The sequence below is a fragment of the Empidonax traillii genome, unplaced genomic scaffold (genome assembly GCF_003031625.1).
Source record: "Empidonax traillii isolate 1590-97213 ecotype Southwest subspecies unplaced genomic scaffold, ASM303162v1 scaffold292:size1342341, whole genome shotgun sequence".
NCBI classification, from domain to species: domain Eukaryota; kingdom Metazoa; phylum Chordata; class Aves; order Passeriformes; family Tyrannidae; genus Empidonax; species Empidonax traillii.
This window is the reverse complement of record NW_020955485.1, coordinates 996,972-1,015,810: the sequence shown is the minus strand read 5'-3', so window position 1 is coordinate 1,015,810 and position 18,839 is coordinate 996,972. Positions and strand designations below refer to the sequence as shown.

General features: G+C 42.2%; 1 protein-coding gene across 4 annotated transcripts in view; it reads left to right on the top strand.

Annotated features, from left to right (window-relative positions):
- DIS3L2 (DIS3 like 3'-5' exoribonuclease 2) overlaps positions 1 to 18,839 on the top strand; it is a 184,292-nt gene that overhangs the window by 50,038 nt on the left and 115,415 nt on the right. For all 4 annotated transcript variants that reach the window (XM_027890613.1, XM_027890615.1, XM_027890616.1 and 1 more), the window contains one exon: positions 8,526 to 8,760. In XM_027890613.1, coding sequence (XP_027746414.1) covers positions 8,526 to 8,760 — 235 coding nt within the window. The remainder of the gene's footprint in view (positions 1 to 8,525; positions 8,761 to 18,839) is intronic.

Here is an 18,839-nt window from a genome sequence, read left to right as displayed (position 1 = left end):
AAATATCTTGGATAGCCCTTCCAGTGCTTTTTGATTAGTTTGCATTGTCGACCCACTTTCCTCTTGTGGGCACGTGCGGGTACAGGCTTGTTTGGTTTGTGAAATGTTGAATAAGTCTTCAAAGAGTATCATTGTTTCCAGGAAATATGTTTTTCGTACATACTTGTATTGTTTAAAAAAAAAAAAAAAAGAAGGGCAGTAATGGATAATACTTAGGTTTGTGCAAGCCAGCGGTGTGGATTTGCTTGGCATTGCAGCTTTCAAATGATACACACTCAGCACAAGTAGATTCTTTTCTGATTACATGCAAGCACTGTGTAATAATTACATCTTTAAAAATATATATTGATTCATGGTATTACTGTCATGAAGTTGCAAATGATCCAAAAGCCTGTCTGCTTCTTTACATCAGATACAAACTGGATATCTTTCTGCAGTAGTTTGCTGAAAATGCAGAGGTTTCAGAGAATCATACCTTTGAAGACGTAACTTTACGTTACTCTCTTCTTCTAATCCACTCCTCTTGAGTGATTTATTCTGGGGGCTGTGCATCATAGGTTTTATCCTGGCACCCATTCCTGTAGTGTTGCAGTGCCTGTGCACATTACCAGAAAAAGATGGCTGGGAGACATTTAAAAAAAAAAACACCAAAGTTAAACCAAAAAGAAAAGAACACACACGGCAAAAAAACGAAAACCAGTTCCAGTTAGTAGGGAGAGTTTTGCTGCCGGTGTGGATGGGGCATAATTTGATTTAAATGACTTTTGAAAAACAGTTCTCAAAATTGTTCCATGCATTTTCTTCCTGGCTACTGTTGAAAATATGGAGCCGAATATTTTCTGTGATGTTTCAAACCAATATGTTCTGGCAACCTCAGAGCTGGGCCCTGTGCATTGCACTCTCGTTTCCAGTTCGCTGTGGCCTGGAGTGCAACGCACAGCTCATGAGATGCACCAAAGTGGGAGGTCTTGCGAGGAGCAGGCAATACAAAGACCCAAGGTACAAGGAACATTTCACTGGGGTCCAGCAGGGAGGCTGCCAGTTCTAAGGGCCTCATTTATGAGAAGAATTTGCTGGTAGGAGATGGAGAAGCTGTGCGTGCCTCTTCGGATTTTGTGTGTGTGCAGGAGAAGGTTGATTCCTGGGCGTTGTTAAAGGCTTGATGCTGAACTGATTCTTTTGCGCGTCCCTCGGATCAGACTTCTCTCACTAGAGAGCTTTGCTGTACAGATGATGGGCTGTGGCCAAGTGTTCATCCCTGCTTACAGTGTGACTGCATAGAGCTGTACAGAAGAACAGCGTGTGGGTTGGGAAGCTGGGAGATGAAGTGTTCACTGTATCATTGCTCCTCCAGGGACTCCTGTGCCTTGGGGAATGTGTGTGGGAAGGTATTCTGAAAATAGAGGCTGCTTTTTTAGCACCAAATCAAATCCCAGGGGTGGTAGCAGGAGTGGAAAGTGTGGCACAAGCTTGTTGATCTGGCTATAATCATACACAGCTCTTTGTAATGCTGTTGGGAGTCCTTACCAGGTTGGCTTGCCTACAGGGGAGATGGTACAGTGTTCCCTGCAAGCGGATCAGGGACATTGTCCTTCCCCACATCTCTCTGACACCATCACCCTCAACATGTCTAAATACCACAGAGCTGCCCCGAAGTATGAATCCCCTCAAGCCCAGAGAGATATCTCTTAGAGCTATTCCCAGTTAATCCTTGGGAAAGGTTGTACAGACCTCCCAGGGCCTATTATGAGCCTTTACCAGCTCTGCTTTCCAAGCAGCCTGGGACAAGGCGTCAACTTTGAGCTCACGTATTTTTTCAGCAGGCTGCAAGGTGGCTCTTCCTTGGAGTTTCAGAGTGGTGTGATCCACAGTACATGGAGAACATGTGCTGAGCAGGGGACAGCTGCTCCTGACAACTTTTTGTTTTCCTGCTTTTCAGCAGTTGTTCAGGAATACAAAGGGCAGAAACACAGATGGAGCTGTTTACCCAGATGAAGAACCAGATGAAATGAACGTGTGGAAACATGGTCCTGATTCTAGGACTGTGTGTCCTACAGGCAGTGGTTGAAGAAGCAGATTTGGGAGAGATGGGTCCAAGGGAGATCACAGGGGTGACAAGAAGAGGAGGAAGGCAGGAGTAGACTCAAGGAGAGATAGGGTCAGAGGGAACTGTCTCCTAGTCAGTGATACTGGAGTGTAGATAAATATGTTTGGAAGCAGACTGTGGGTGTCCAGGGCAACGGGAATGGGGAGTTTTCAGGGGCAAATGACAGGTCAGAGACCAGATAGGGAGTGGAAATACATGGTGAGGAGACAATTCTTGTTTTGGCTTCAGGATTCAGAAAGGTCAGTCTTGAGAATTTTTCCTGTTGATGCTTTTCCACTTGTTATTCTGGTTATTTGTGCACGGTGGTAGGAGAAGGACTTAAGCTGGACTTGGAGGGAACACACTGTAATCTGGGATGCTTAGATACAGCCTGAAGCACAGGGAGAAGTTGAGTGAACAGCTCAGGAATGAGGTTTGTTGGTAGAAGCAGACTAAGTAGTGGGAAGAGGTAGCTGTTTGAAGATAGAGGTTTTTTTTTTCTGCAGTTAATTCTGCTACTTGTCCAGCTGCCTGACAAGCCTGGATGTAGAGCTGTCTGCTGTGTCTGCTCGGGTTGGACTAAACCTGGATGCTCAATCTGATTACCTGAATTATCTCTGCAGTAAAAACTCACTTTGCAGGTTAGTCTGAGCAGGATGCTGGGGAGGGCAGGTGAGATGGCTTTGAGGGTTTGACAGGTTTGGTGGTCATATTGTAGATCTGTCTCTATATTTTGTTTTCAAAACACAGGCCTTAGATTTCACTTGTTTCTCTCCCACTTCTCACCTATTGCAGTGGATGTGAGTCAGAGAAGACTCTGAAAACTCATTGTTTCCAAGAAGCTTTTGTGTACTCAGATCATTAGCCCCCTTGAATCCACAAGCTGGATGGCAGTGTAGCAACTGCTGTGACAGCACTGTGTATGACATCTGGGAACAACAGAGCCCACTAGGGAGGAGCCAGTAGCCTTTTTCTAATCAAGAGGGAGAGATTTTAATATGGATGTTTGTTTGGTTATTGCATCCAACATGATGCATGAAGTGTAAAGTATAATGTGCTGTTAATATAAAATAGCTATCCTGTGGGCTGTTAGCAATTGTTTCCAGTGATTTAGAATTAGAAGGTTGTAAAAAAAAAAAAAATCCAGCCCCAAACCACAACAAAAACCCTCAGTCTAACAATTTTAGATTTTTTTTAAAATTGCTATTTTAAATGTAATGCCATAACTGCTCCTACTGAGACTAGTCACCTTTACTGAGTTGTTGTCTTTGCCAGAGTTATTTGGTGTGGACGGGATTATGAAGAGAAGAAAGGGTGATTGAAGCAGGTGTTTCTTCTTCTATTGGAAGTGCCATCCTTTCATTATCCAAGGAGGAGCTAGAGCGAGCCAGCCTTTGTTTGGTTACTCTTTTCAAAAAAGCAACCTCTTCCTCACAATATTTATGGTAGCTTGGCTCTAGCATGTATGTATGAGCTGTGACAGCATCCTCATGTTAGCCAGGCTCCATTCCTACTCCCTCGTAAGGGAACGTTAGGGAATCAGCTTTTAAGTGAAGCCTGTTTAATATGGCAAAAGCTGGGAGACTAATAGATGCAGGTGTTCTCAGCATTGGTATGAAATGTGGTGTTTGTATTAGTGTTGGGGTAGCAACGGTCCTTTTAACGATGAGATGGTAATTTGGTCCAAGGCCCCTGTTTTCAGCTGTCTTCCCTTTGAAATAACCGCTTTCAACCTGTTTCTGAGACTTGTTGCTCAACTGCAGAGAGGACCAACAGCTTTGACCTAAACTTTGTCTCCCTACCCAGTATTGAGTATAATGACTTGTGTGTGGCTAAAGCAGAACTTGACCAAAATATTTTCCTGAAGAAAGGCATTTTACCTTGCTTTGCAAATCTCAGAAGGTAGGCCTGGGCTAACACCTTGTTCCCTTTCTAGCTGTTCCCATATTCAGTCCTCCCTGTTTAATGTGAGCTCCTTGCCCATTATGAACCTGTCCTCAGCTTATTCTCACTGGTAAATCGACTGCACCTTTTTGCAGCAGTGTGAGGAGCCTCTTTGTGCATCATCTGCCTGCCCCACTGAAGAGAGTTACCATTGATGGCTTGTCACTTCTAAAATCTTTTGGGCAAGTTACACATTTTGGGTTTGATTACTCATTAGGAGACATTTTACTGAGTTTTGACTGACTTACAGAGAAGAGGTGTTGTGCTATATAAACTTCATTCTTCCTCAGCATCCTTATGAAAATACTCTTTTTAATACCAGCATTTTGAGTGAGATGAAGAACTTAATTTTTATTGAATCTATGTCCAAAACAGCTGTAGTGAAGATGATCCTGCCTCCTTACCTGCCAGGTGCTTTCAGTGAAGGAGGTCGCTTTGCACAAGGTTCCATTGAAAACAGTGACCCTAATTGGAAAGTTTTAGCAGTTTTTAGCCATGCAAGGTGTATTCATCCAACTGTGTCTAGTCATCCATATCTCATCTTCAGATCTATGAGGATTCATGGATTGCTTGTAAGGATCAGAGATGAATAAGAAAGAAAAGCAAATCTATTAATGCCAGCCTTAAACGCTTTAGGCGCTTGGTGCATTTATTGGAAAGAGCCTGGGGGTCAATAACTCAAAGACTATTGAAAATCACTGATCTTGTTCAGTAGTTTGAGTGTACAGGCAAATGTCTGAGTTGTTGGCTCCTGCCACTGGGGAGGCAGCAGCAAAACCCCCACACCTGATCTGAGAGTAAACAGGCTGGGCCTTTGCCCTTGTATGGATGTGAGGCTTAGGTGGAAAGCTTGGATCTAACAGGACAGATATTTGGTTTTGGCAGAGAAAGCCATTTCTCCTGCATCTCAGGAGGTAACCCTTGTGCTTTCAGATGCACAGGTTCCCAGTTCAGTTTTCTGCTGGAACAATTTCCTCCTGAGTAAGGACAATTTGTTTGATGGCTACTTCAAGACTGGGCTGGATGCTCTGCTGTCCAGATTGTACATATCCATGCCAGGATGTTCTTGCCCATTAGCTGTTTTTTATTATATTTATGGTTGAAATGGGATTTTCGTTCAAAGATCTTGTGTTCAATCAGCTATGACTTTACAAACCAAACCAGTCACTTTGGGGCAGAAACTTGATGCTTGTTCAGTGATAGATGTTTGTTTAAAGTTGGAAGAAAACTTATTCAGCCACTATCTTAAGGATCAGACATTCAAATAAGCAATTGACTTTTGTTAAAATGCTTATTAAAACTTCTTTTAAATTACTATTAAAGAGAATTTAAAAATAAAACCATAAGGTTGACATGTGACTTGCCAAGTAGGAAGTTAAAGGTCCTAAAGGACCTAAGGGGCTTTAATGATGCATCCTGGGATGTTTGCATGTCAGTGGGGTCATATGCTGCATATGCAGCAAGGGGGAATTCTGTTTTCTGGGTCTGTGCAGAGTCATCTGCATTGGCAGGGAATGGGTCTCTGTACTGCACATATGTGATGGACTGAGCCAGTTGTGTATTTGATTTATTCTGTGTCTCTGGTCAGTACCAACACATTCTAGCTGTGTGTATTATGTCATGTTCAAGCTGCAGGAACATCAGAAGAAATAGATGCAATGTCATCAGATTCTGGTTTCTGAGATGCTACATGTAAAATGCTTATTCTGTCATGGTTGGATTTGCTGCTGCTCAGAGACAGAAGGATCCTGCCATTTGGAATCTGTGTGATGAGCTCATGTTGGCCAGCACCTCTGATCATCTTAAATGGAGTAATTGTATTCACTGAGCTCCCGGTTTTGTAAAGTCTTATGCAGCTTTCCAGTCTTGTGATATACAGCTTTCCTAAATTTTTGGTGTGATATGAGAAATCTTGGGTGAAATTCCCTGCTTTGTTATGTATGAAGTCAGCCTAAATGATCTGTCTTGGCCTTAAAAAGAAAACAAATCCTATTGCCCATGCCTGCCAGAATCTGGACATTTTGCTGCTCTGCTCTGCACGGAGGTCATGATTTTGTGGACTCTGGAAAACTTTACTTAAAAATCCATTTGCAAATCCTAAAGGAGATGTGTGGCCGGGGGCTTAGGTAGTCACAGCTGGAGTATCGTGCTGCTGGTGACAGCAGTGTGTGTCCTCTAGCTTGGGGGAAGCACGGCAATTTTAGCATCGAGCATTTAAAATAAAATCTGTGTCTGCTGCCTTCTTTAATGCCACATAAACTCTTCAAGCATAACCTTTCCAGGGCTACATCTTTAGAGAAGCATTTCCTATCATTAAGATATATTTGATGTTGTTTGCTGCTTTATATATAGAAAGCTGATTAATTTAGCACCCGAAACACATCTCACACTCTCCAAAGAACAACTTGGAGAGGAAAAGAAACACAGGCAAAGCCTGAAGGAATGGAAGAAAATGAACTCCTGCTGCAGTTGCACACTTGCACACATCTGGTGCAATTGAAATTTAAGAGCGGAATACATCCACATCTGACCGTGGTAGGGTCCAGACGTTACTGTTGACACTGGTTTTCTTTTTGGATAGGTACACTGGCAGAGTCACTAGCGTGTGGAGCCTTGTCAGCTCTCTAATCTAATTGACTGTTCTTGCCCAGACCATTGTGTGTCAGTATTTTATGTACCAAATGTAGCCAGCTTTAGTAATCAGACATTTTCCCACCTTCTGCCAAACTTTTCCCTTTTTGTCACAACTTAATGTTTGAGTCAAAATCTGCTATGGTAACAAATTATATACATGTTAAAAAATGAAAATAAAGACAGAAAGCAGAGTCACAAAAGGTAACAAGAGTTCAAAGGAGTGTCATCTGAGTTTTTTATTTTTAAAGACTTGAATTCAACCCCATTTTAAAATTGATTTTATTTCTATTTTGTATTGTGAAAAGCTTACAAAGAAATGGATACTGCTTGAAAGCATGGTTGTAACTCTGAATATGTAAAGCTCTGAAAGTATTCCCTGTACAGGTTTTATGTGATCTATTTTATTTTTAGTTACTAAACAATAATTTGTGGATCTTTTTGAATGTATTTGTCTTACTTGGAATGGTTGCCTTCAGCTAAGACCTGTTGAGGCTATTTATGTTATTTCTAGCGATTATGTAGATCAGTTAAAGTATGTTACCAGAAAGTTATTTTTCTTGTTTTATTGCATCTTTTAAAGGACCCTTTCCTTGCCTTGCTGGTGACATGAGTTGCTGCTGTCATGTACTGGGTTAGTGATGCTGAGGAGCAGGGACCTTGGAGGAGCATCCCTGGGAAGTTACCTGTCTGGCAAACACCAGCACCAGCTGGAGGGGAGCTCAATCACCAGGAGGGCATTGGAATGGAGTCATCCAGTTTCTTTGAGATGTTAATGTTTAATGGGTTATTTCTTATTCTGTGCTGAAGTATCCCAGCTTGAGTGAAACTTAAACATTGTTGTAACTGAAACCTGGATCTGTGTTCCCCGGCCAGGTGGGTGTTTGCAATTTGGTGTTGGTTGCAGGAAGGATGCTAATAAAGGCCTAGACTTGATACCCAAGGTATCAACCATTTTGGTCATTATATCCTGAGGTGGAGCAGTCACATACAATGAGGGATGCCATCCAAGTCTGCTGTCTGCTTTACTGGGACATAGGCTCTTCATGGTTTTGTCTGATGTGATTACGTGTGTGGTTTCTCCTTCCCTTGTGCCACTGCTGCACTAAAGTGGGGCCAAATTTGTAGCAAGGGTCATAGTTACTTATCTGAATTATCAGTTAGTTAATAGTTAATTAATTTGTACTTTAATTGAGTTCATTCCTCTTGGTAATTTAATTGGGAGATTTGTATAAGTAGCGGCAATAATTGAGTGCCTTTAACAAAAAAACCATAGCCTGAAATAAATGTAAAGTCGGTGCCTTACCAAGGTGCCACAGTCCAGTTCCCCTGCAGGCCACAGGGCACCGTGTTCTGTGGTCTGTGCTTTTTCAGTCTGTTCCTGATTGCGTGTTGGGGAGCTCTCCTGGAGATGTCCTTTGACATGATCCCAGAATTCACTGGAACTGCTTGAGTTTTGGGACGTCCCAGGATGATTAGTGTTTCTTGGTGAACAATAGTCTAAGCAACTCGTTAAATTGTAGTGTATCCTCCTCCCTGCCTGTGCTCGCTCAGAACTTCTGTGGAGCTGATTAGAGGCTTGGCAGGAACTGTCTGGTTATGCTCTAGATACACTCTGGATACATTATTGTCACAGTTGAGGTATTGCAAAAGCCATGCCATTCCCATCTTTATCCTGGTGAGGTACCTCTTTTGATTGTGCAATATCTGTGGCTAATTACACGGCAATTGCAGTGTGCCACCAGCCACCCACAATTCATTGTCAGCTCCTTGGGGATGCAGATGAAAAAGGAAAGATAATGTTTTCTTTCTTCAGTCCAGTGATTTAGCTTGCCTCTGTATTTTTAATCCCCTGCTCCTTCAGGTAATAAAGCCAGATGGTAGTGACAAAGAAACAGAAGTCACACATGAATCAGATGTCCCTGAGGATATGATGGGGACTTGCATTCCTCAAGAGGCAGCGAAAGGCGATGCTAAAAGTCCGGATGTCATTATAGAAGCTCAATTTGATGATAATGATGCAGAGCATGGACAAGACCACTTGCAGGATACGTTGTCTGATGACATTAAGAGACTTTCCCTGGATACCGTTGAAAAGGGTGAGTAGATCAGATTGCTGATTTAAGCCTTTATTTGAGCAAACTGTTGAAGTATTACTTGCTTGCCTTGCTTTGCTGTGAGATATAAAATGCAGGCATAAAAGCTTAATGCCTTATCGCTTCTGTCCCTTTCTGCGGAACTGCCTTCATAGTTTCGGTTAGATATTAATGACTGGGTTTTATGTAGTTTTGATTGGTACAAAGCAAATCTGTGAAACAGAAGTCACACCTTTAGATTTGCAATTTTCAGGGCTGTCTGGGGACTGCTGGTTGCTGTTTAAGTCAAGATGGTGCTGTAGCAGTTTCCTTCATTGCAGCTTGGCTGGCCAATCTGTGTGTCTCAGTTTGGGGATAAGAATATATTTCCTTGGGGGCAGTTAGGTTGGTTGCTGTTTTCGAACAGTTGAGTTATGAGCAACTTAAAGATTTGGTCCATTTAAAAAGAAAATTGCACTAAAACCTAAAGCCAATTATGCGATCTGTTTTGAAGGCAAACCTATTTTATTCTGAATCTGAATTCCATCCAAGCCATCAAGTGTTGCTTAGGGCAAAATAAAATAGGCTCCCCTGTCCCAAACTATGCTTATGCTGCTTTTTGCATGTCCTTTCTAGTACTAAATCCCTTCCTGAAGAACTGTGTGTTGAAAGGATTCTGACAATTGGCACATTTAACATGTGCCTTTAGCTGCTCAGGAAAAATTTGCCAGGGCAGATATTCTGGTGTGTTCCTGTTGCATGCCCCAGTTGTCCAGAAAAGATGGCAGCAACTCAGGACATAAGTAGATGTTGGACTCTGACAAATCTTGGTGGTGGTTGTAAAGCTGTCCTATTTAATACCTTGTGTTTTTCTGAGAGTTTTCTTTTGAAGATGCACAGACCCCTGCCTATACTGTTGGTAGAGTTCCATTTCTCACACCCATCTGTTAATAAGATTGGAAATAACGTTTGAGTGGAAGTGTTGTCGTTTTTATGACAAAACGTTGGTTTCAGCTCATGAATGGAGCTGCCACCTCACCAGTTTGTGATGCTATTTCCTTCTGGGTACCTCCACTGTGCTTTTGAGTTCCTGCCAAGGTATGTGAACCAACTCACATCTTGTTCTGTTCTTTCCAGCACAGGGCTTGAGTTGGGAGTTACTCGCCTTGTCTGCGGATGTTTTACACAAGTGGTTTATTAACCCCCTCTGTTTTGCAGTTTTGGACACCTTTGAGCCACTTTGACTCAACAATTTTGAATCTCTAGAAATGCTCCTGAGTCACCCATTCGTGTCTGTTGCAACCTTGTTGCTTCTGATGGCAATGCCAAATTAAACTCCAGAGAAATACATTCTAGTTTAATACCAGCATCTAAAACAGGTACAGGCTTGAGCCAGTATTTTACTTCAGCGGTGTGACTGTGCTTTAGTGTAAGGATTTGATGAGAGTTACTCCTTGAGTTCCTCGAGATGCTCTGGAGTGACCTGTGCTGGAGGTTATTAAGTCATCTCTCAAAATCTCTGCCATCGAAGTGGGTTTTGCCATTTGATTCTGTCTTTATAGAATGTTTGTAGGGCAAATGTGAGATCAGCTTATTGTCTGCACAGCTGAAATCCAACTTACTTTTCCACTGCTGTTGCCTAAGCCAACTGTTTTCTTTTGTCTTCAAGACCTTTCTGTGTTCATCCTTAACAAGGCTGGTTGCTGGTGTGGATGTGCCAGTGCCAGTTGGATTTCTGCTGAGTTTGTATTTTGCTATCACCTCTTTTTATACTTGCTTCAGCTTCTTTGGCCGTATAACCCATACGGAGTTTTCCCTCGTTTCTTCTTTCTCCGTTTTTTAATGCCCTCCTTTTTTTAATACATATAAAGTTTACGATGCTGCTTTTTCTGAAGGTGTTTCTGAGTGGTTGATGATTGCTTTGGCTTGTTTCCTGTCCTTCATGCAATTTCTCATATCATCACTTATCCAGATTTTAAGTCTTGCCTGGAAAACAGCTATAGTTATTCTAGCATCACTGATAACTGTCATGAAAAAAGAAAAAATCCTGCCAAATACAGCCTTCACAGGTGTGGCTCAAAACGCTTTTTTAAAAGGACCAAACGTACACTTTTTCAAGGCAGAACTTAACCTTAGAGGGCAACATCTGCTGGACTTCCTAAGGCCATGCACTGAAACGTGGTGCCAGCATCAGGAGGCAGAGAGCCTTGCGGGGTTGGGCTGTGGTGAGTGGAGGTGCCCTTCCCTGTGTAACGTGGGCCTCTCCTGGGAAAGCTGCTTGGCTGGTTCTGCCTGTTGAACTTTCCAGCTAACCAGCCTTTTCTTTTGTGTTACATCCTTTCTACTGGAAACAACTACTGCAGCAAAACAGAGAGGTGGATGGGAGCTGGGATCCCATGGGGGGTTTTCTTCCTGACCCACCAATCCCAGTGCTTCACTTGCTTTCCCTGAGAGCATTACTTTGCAGGGTTTGTCACACAGGCCCATTGCATGGCCTTATGCACAGGAGGGAGCAGGAGGAATTTTCCATGACCGGTGCCACACGTAAATGAACACTTGTGATGGGCTTGCTTCCTTTTTTGGAAGGTTTTTTTTTGAAGGTTTCAAGCTGGACAAAATTGCCATCAAGGATATTATATTAAATGAAACAAAATCAAGAAACAGTTTATTACGTTCCCATGAGCACTTTATGTATGTATGTATTTGTATACATATATGTGTGTATATGTGTATGTATGTTTAAAAGGAGATATATACATATATATATATATATATATATATATATATGACCTGCCCAAAATTAAAACTAAACCAGAAATCCACCAGATTTCTGGAGGTGAAAAATATTAGTAACTACTATAATAGAATCAAAAGTAAATTTTGCTTATTCTGGGCAAAAAACCCAGAACCGTGTTGAGATGGTTTTCAAATCTTTGTGCGTGAACACAAGCTCTGCAAATTGCTGCTCTCAGTTGCAAGATGCCTTTTGTCCTTTCTGAAGTAGGAGTGGAATTGTGCAATTTCTCTGCTGGCTCATTTATTCTGCTGCTGATGGTCAGAATGAACCATGAAGAATAAAAGTAGACGTGTCATTCGACTAAGAGCACCCTGGGTCATGCTGGGAGTGCAGCCTGTTTTGATGTCTTTTCTGCTCTGGCCTGTGTCCCATCCCTGGTCGTGGCTCTGTTCCTCTTCAGGGCACAGTCACCCCTCCATCTCTAGTTACATGCTGGAGCAAGGAATTTTGGGGTTGGCCCTTGCTGTGAGAAGCTCTGAAGCATGAAACATCGTGTACGCTGATTATGGCCCAGATTGGAGGGACTGAATTTCCCTGAAGTCATTGTATGTTGGACTTCCCGTGCCTCCTTGGGGCGTAGGGCATCGTGGTAGAAATTGTTATTATGCACAAGTCTGCAGGCTGAGACTCAGATGTTGGATCTGTCTTCACTAAGTGCTGCTGTTATGAGAGCTGTGCTCCCTGCCCTTCTCTTCCTAAGATCCCAGAAGAAATGGGATAAGCAAGAGACAAGTCCACGGGAGGGAAGAGACCTTCACATTCAGCCTAATTCTCAGCCCGTGTACTTTCTGAAAGTTCTTGTTCTCATAAAAGTGTGTCAGTCTTGCTTTGCTCAAGGATATTTAAATAGAAGTTCATTACTGGTGTCACTCTGCCAGAAGTAGTTCTGGTCAAACAAGTTTGCTCTACTTTTCTGGACTCTCCTTGCAAAGAAGTTGGGTTAAAGATTATCTTCAGAAAAGTCTCTGGTCTAGGAAGTGATGAGCCACTTTCTTCCCCATCACACTGTTCTATGCAAAGAGCAGTATTGTCCTGTTCCAAAGTTAAATTGTCTGAATGTTAAGCTTTGTCACTGGTCTTTTTCAGGAAAGCTTAAAATCTCTTTCCTCTTACCTTTTCAGCTCTATTTTCAAGTGTAAATGTCTTTACATGCTGAATAAACTTTCTCTCTGTATTTTTTCCTTACAAAGACAGTAAGAATGAGCACCCTGAAGAAAGTTTCTCAGCTCCCTTAGTAGTGTCCTTCAGACCCTCTCTGGGGTTTCTGTGCCCCGTTGAAATGCAGGCAGAGAACAAGGCAGTAGCGTTTTGACACCGCTCTGAATGCCAGTGTATACACTGAAAAAATTAATACCCTGTAGTGCTTGGTACTGACATGCAAGTCCTCTGTGTTTTACTGAGACCTCAACTTACTCTGTGTCACTGCCATCCACAGAAGTCATCCACCAGTTCACATGACCTTTGCCAGGCCTGTAATTCTTTTGCTTAACCGTCATTCACATTGACTACTGCAACAGAGGTCACGTAACTTTTATCTTATCACTTAGTATTGAGCTAGAATACATTATTTCTGATTTTTTACTGCAGTAGAAGGGTTTTCTTTATACTCTATTTCGATATGTAATAAAAATTAAAACCTCTCTGTACCCTCTCAACCTGGGAAAAGTGCAAAATGTTCTGTACAGAATTTTTTTACGATGCTGTATCCCTACACAGACTTGCGTGTTACGAGTTTCATACAAATGTGAGCTGTCTCTTGTTAAATATCGGAATTAGGTTACTCTGATAAAGCAACACCAGCAACTGAACAGTAGCAGCTACTTCCACTCTTGAGGAGGGCAGCTGCACTCATAAAAGTGCCTCAGCCCTTCTTAGCAAAAAGATACTCAAATAAAAGTTTGTAAAACCGTGTCACCATGCCAAAAGCTATCCTTGTCAAACTAGTTTGCTCGGCTTTTTTCAGCTCTTCTCATGGGAGATCTTACTATACCAGATACACAGAGTATCCTGCTTCCCACAGGGTGGAAGTCATCAAGCTGGTGGACTGGCTGCCCTGGCAGCAATCAGATAGTTGTGTTTGTTCAGGATTTCCACTTACACCTACCCTTCTACAAATCAGAGTTTGGATATGTGAATGTCCAGAGCTTACTCACCACCTTGACGTAATGAAGTTTGAATAGAAATAGCTCATTTACAGGCAGAGTAAACTCACATGAACTGAATAACTGATGGATAGTGAGTAGAGTCAGCAGAATCTGGGCTGGAGCTGCTGCAGAACTTGCAACTGTCTCCCTGTCTGTTCAGCATTTGCCAGGTGGATACTGGTCGATCTCTTTTCAAGTCAAATGTGACTCTAAGTCTCTAGTAGCCTGATAAGGTCAGAAGTGATAAGCTAAATCTGCTTGGTGTCCACACTGCTGCTGACTGGAGGCTGTATTTTAAGTATTTCAGGTTTGCTTGGCTCAACAGAGGTGGTGACATTTGGTAACTTCCCTGTGGTTCAGCCAGGGTTGTGTAATAACGCACCAAGCTATTCTTTCTCAAGATGATGCTCTTAGAGTCAGTGCTTACAAAGGTTTTTGGATCTCTCTAGCTAAGGAAAAATATGTATTTATAGTATATATTTTAGTCTCTGTTTTGCACTTCTGCACCTTCTCATGCAATTTCATGTCATGTCATGTCCTCTTTTTTGTCCTCTCTCTTCCTTTAAGCTTGACAAGGTGCCTACCTGCCCTTTGTGCCTTCCTCTGGCTCCTGGAGTCCTTCTGCAGTTAGCAGTGTCTCCTATTGGCACAGGCAGAGTTCAGGGAGTTCCTTCTATTCCTCTCCTTTGCAAGCTCAGGTAGGGAAAGGATGACAAAAATCTGGACCCCATGCTGACCCTCTGCTCAGGTTCCCCCTTCTTTCAGTTTAGCTGCCATGAAGTCTCCAGCAAATTCGGAGTCCACCAACATCACTGGCCACTGGAAGGAACAAGTGTTCTTATCCCTCCTCTTCAGAGGCTCCTGTTCACTCTGAGTGCTTTTAAGGAGTCTTCACTGTTCTTTCCTAGCCTGCAGCTTTCTGGAGATGGATCGTCTCCACTGCATAGCTCTTAACGTTTCTAGGCCACAGCAGAGCGAAAGCTCACCAGGAAATCTTCTCAGTTACACGGCTTTTAATAGAAATCCTTGAGGTGGAACTGTCAAAAATCGGATCAGTTTCACTCTGCTGCAGCCTGGAAAGCCAGCAGAGGAGCTGGAGCCGTTTCAGCTGCTCGAGACAGCTCTCTATTAGTTTATCCCAAGTTCATGTTTGTGGGTCTCTGGATCCAGCTCTTTTGATTGTTGCTATAACTTTTCTTAAATGAGAGCATAGATTCCTAGCAGAATAAACAGTATAGCAACTGAAGAGAAGTGTTCTACTGGTATTGAACAAATTGGACTTTATGGTTGCATTGATTAAATGCTACAGGCTGAAAAAGCTGCAGTTATTCTTTTGTTGCACAGCTGAAGCCTGCAGTGGAAGTTAATGTTGGGAAAGTTCCTTACACTGTTCTTCCCTAGTAAGTTATCTTGACCCCCAAATGACTTCCTAAGTATGGCAAAAAAATAAATTACTTAGGCAATTAGGTAACAGGAATTAGATTAAATTCAGCATATTAAAATATGTTCCTGAGTTCACCTATGTTTTTCCTTTGAGTTACAAGTTTAGGTCAAGTAAGTGAGAGGGCACGATACCGAGAGTGAATGGTGGGTGTGGAGATAAACAGAGTACGGCCATTGTTAGCAGCAAGATTTCCAGGATGAAACAGATTGAGATTCATTCAGCTAGCGTATTTTCCATGGAATAGTAATACTGAGCTCACCGACTTTAGGAACAAATGCACATGCAGGAAGGAAGAATATTAAGTAAATAGGCAAAATACTCAATGGAATTGTTTTTGTAACATTTTTATTTTGGTTGCCATTAATGTAATAAAACTGTATTTATGTAGACTGCAATACTACCTGATTTTTTTTGGTAGGTTTAATTCTGTTGCAGTAAAACTTCCAACCCCTGTGTTGACTGGCAGCTTCTCAAGGACATGTGAGGGCCAGGAGCCCTGAGTACCCATGCTGTGATTGTAGTAATGTTATGTGGCTACTGACACAGCCACGATCGGATCTGTTGGGGGTAGGTGGCAGCTTCCCAAAATTATCTTGATCTTTGTTGTGGACCAGGCTTGGAGGATTCTAAGGAAAAGTGACACTTGTCTCATCATTCTACCATCTCCTCCCTCCCTCCTTGTGGAGGTGGCTAAATATAAGTAAATAATTACACGCTTGGCTGCCTTGCGTGTCCAAGGAAGCCAGCTGTACTCACCTCTTCACGTTGCCTTTGCTCACTGTTACTGCAGATGCTTGTCTGTGCTGTACACATCTGTTATAATGCCTTTCCTCTCCCTCTTTGAAGGTCTCCTCTCACTTGTGCATCTTTAAAAATATTGATGCTAATCATCTGAGTCTCCTGGTCCTCGTCTTCAGTGTGCCCTTGGGTAGGCAAGTGCGTGAGCTCAGGTGTTAAGACATGAACAGCTGTGGCAGGGTGATTTTGCTTAAATGAGTATTCAAAAATAAACATCTCTAAGGAGGTTAGTCCTGTTCATTAGACACACAGCTCTGGAATGAGACAGCTCAGGAGTGCTGGTGGTTTGGAGCTGCTTTGCTTCTTACCTGCAGAGCCCTCTTCCACTGCACACAGGAGCTGTTAGACTGATTTTGGACAGGCTGCATGTGTTACATTCCAAAGCTGTTGGCCTAACAGTCTCATCATAGTGAAATACCTGTCTTTCCTCTGTCACAGGTGGAAAGCTCAGTGTCTGGAGATATAAATACAGAGTACTGCTTCTTGCATGACATTTCCTAATACTTCTTGCATGAGCCTTCTTATAGCCTATTAAAAATAAATTCCAGTTTTGGATAGTACCTGGTACCAGGTGAAATGGCACTTTGCTTCCTTGCTACCTTTTGGTAGATTTGTGTTCTGGAGGAAAAGAAAGTTCTGTGCCAATAAATATCAGCTGCAGAATGGGAAGAGGCCTTGTACTTTCTTCTGAACAACAACATATTTCCTTCTCATTGTCCCTAAAAAAGAAGGTTGTAGCAGAGTAATATAACCCAGGCGAATCAGGGCATGCATGTGAATGTATCACTTTTTGGTTGAAGGGAGTTTTCATTTCCTAATGTCTCTTGTGTACTGATGTAGACAGAATTCCAAAAACACATCCTTTTTGAGCATGACACGCGGTCCTGGAGGTGTTTATAATAAATTGGTCTGTTTTACACCACTTATCTATTTGGTACTAAGACATAATATGCTGAAAACTGCTTCATGAAGCAGATATCAGAGAACCTGTTGTTGCTTCATTAGTAAGTAGTAGACTTTGCCATTGAAAGGTTTACAGCTGTGCTGGTATCTGAGCAGTGAGCTGAAGAACAGTATTTTCTTCTTGAAAAGCTCTGTATCAATAATACCTTCTGATGGGATTCTTAAATACTCCCGTGCAGAGTAACTCAGCTTCTCAAGTACATATTTTTTTCTAGCTGAAGTAGCAAACATTGAACTATTTTCTTAAAAAAACTTGGTTTTTTCCATCCAGGGAGAGTTTTTTTTTTTTCCTCTCAATAAGTTGTGTTTGAGATCTGAAACTGTGATATATTTTCATTTGCAAGTGGATATTGCATCTTTAATTGTATTCTTTTTGGACAGAATTGCAAATTTCCACAGTGACCAATGCAAACCTAGTGAAAATAATTTTGGATCTGTCACAAGTAATCAGGATTCTAGTCTGATGATTTTTGGTCCATTTTGGCTACCATTTAATGTTGTGGTAATTGAATTGTAGAAGGAAATTTGGGGGGATTTAAAAAAAAATAATGTTTGACCTAGGAATGCCTGTCAGGCAAATCTAAGTGTGTATTGAATTTGCCTAAACTGATCCCTTACAGAGGGAGGCAAATTCCAAGTATCCTGGATCTACTTCATTGGTAATAACATGACTAATTTGAGTTACTTTTTGTATCTAGTGCCTAATTTTTTTTTAAGTAAGACTATTACAGTTTTGGTTTGTCAGATAATCGCTGAAAGGAAAACACTGAGATTATAATGCAGTTTCTCTGGATCCTGGTTGCTGAAGTGTGTTTTCACTGTAAGATAAGCTTATGAAGTACTGCCCAAGCTAACATAGTAAATCTTTCTCAGAAAACATGTCTTTGCCCAGGGTGGAAATATTGAATGGTCATTGGATAACCACTGCAGTAAAGGGGTCAGAATAATTCATTTTTAGTTTGGCACAATGCAAGGAGTTTCTTCCTACCTTCTCTGCTCGAAATTCTGCTCCTCTCACAAGTTAACTCTCCTTTAGGATTGCCTCCATGCCTCTACCCTGTTGTGGACGATGTTTGTATCTCCCGGCTCAGATCTTCTAGACCACCAGTCTCCAGTGGGTCCCTCTTACCTGCCCTTTCTGCCCAGCCACCAAGTTCCAGCTTCGCTGGAGGGAAGGAGGATGTGCAGTGAAGGAGAGGGACTGTCAGAGGTGTATTCAGGGGACTTGGGTACCAGACTCTTGTGGCAGATTATGGCTGTTGTGACTGAGTTTTCTGTGCACTAATTTAACAACTGAGCCAGCTGGACCTTGGATATTGATGGTTGTCCTTTCTGAGATAAAAATTTTGTGGCAAGGAATCCTTATTTCTGGTGTTCCACTATTGTAGACCTCTGAGCATTAGATGTAGCCCTGGTACCAACAGAATTTTGACTTCCAAGAGAGCAGCTACAACCTATAGAGAAGTCCACATCTCTTGGCTCCAGGAGTATAGAGTTTCTCAGGTCTCTTCTTCCCCATCCGTTGTTTCAGGAACATTCCCCATTAGTAAACGTGTGTGATGACTTTTCAAATAGTGAAGGTGATTGAAAAAGATGTGTAAGAAGTAGTTGGCTGGGATTGACTTCCTTCTTTCTTTCTTTCTGTTGATGGAATCAGTTGTAGATCCTAGGCTCTGTCTTGTTGGAGTCTCTAGTAATCCCAGGATTTTTGGGGAGGGATGCTGAAATTGGAGAGACCACTGAAGAAGAAGATGCTTTCCAGCCAACTAAATGCCCCTGGCTGATTTTGGCTGTGAAGGAAAAGGCAAATTCCACCATGTGCCACAGTGGGAATTTAGCTGTTTTCTGGTATCTGTACTGGGTTCACATGGGGCTCATTTTCTTCAGGATGGGGAGCAGTGCCCCAGCCCTGAATGTTTTTTTATCCCAGGAAAAGGAAGGCCTGGTCTCCCATTTG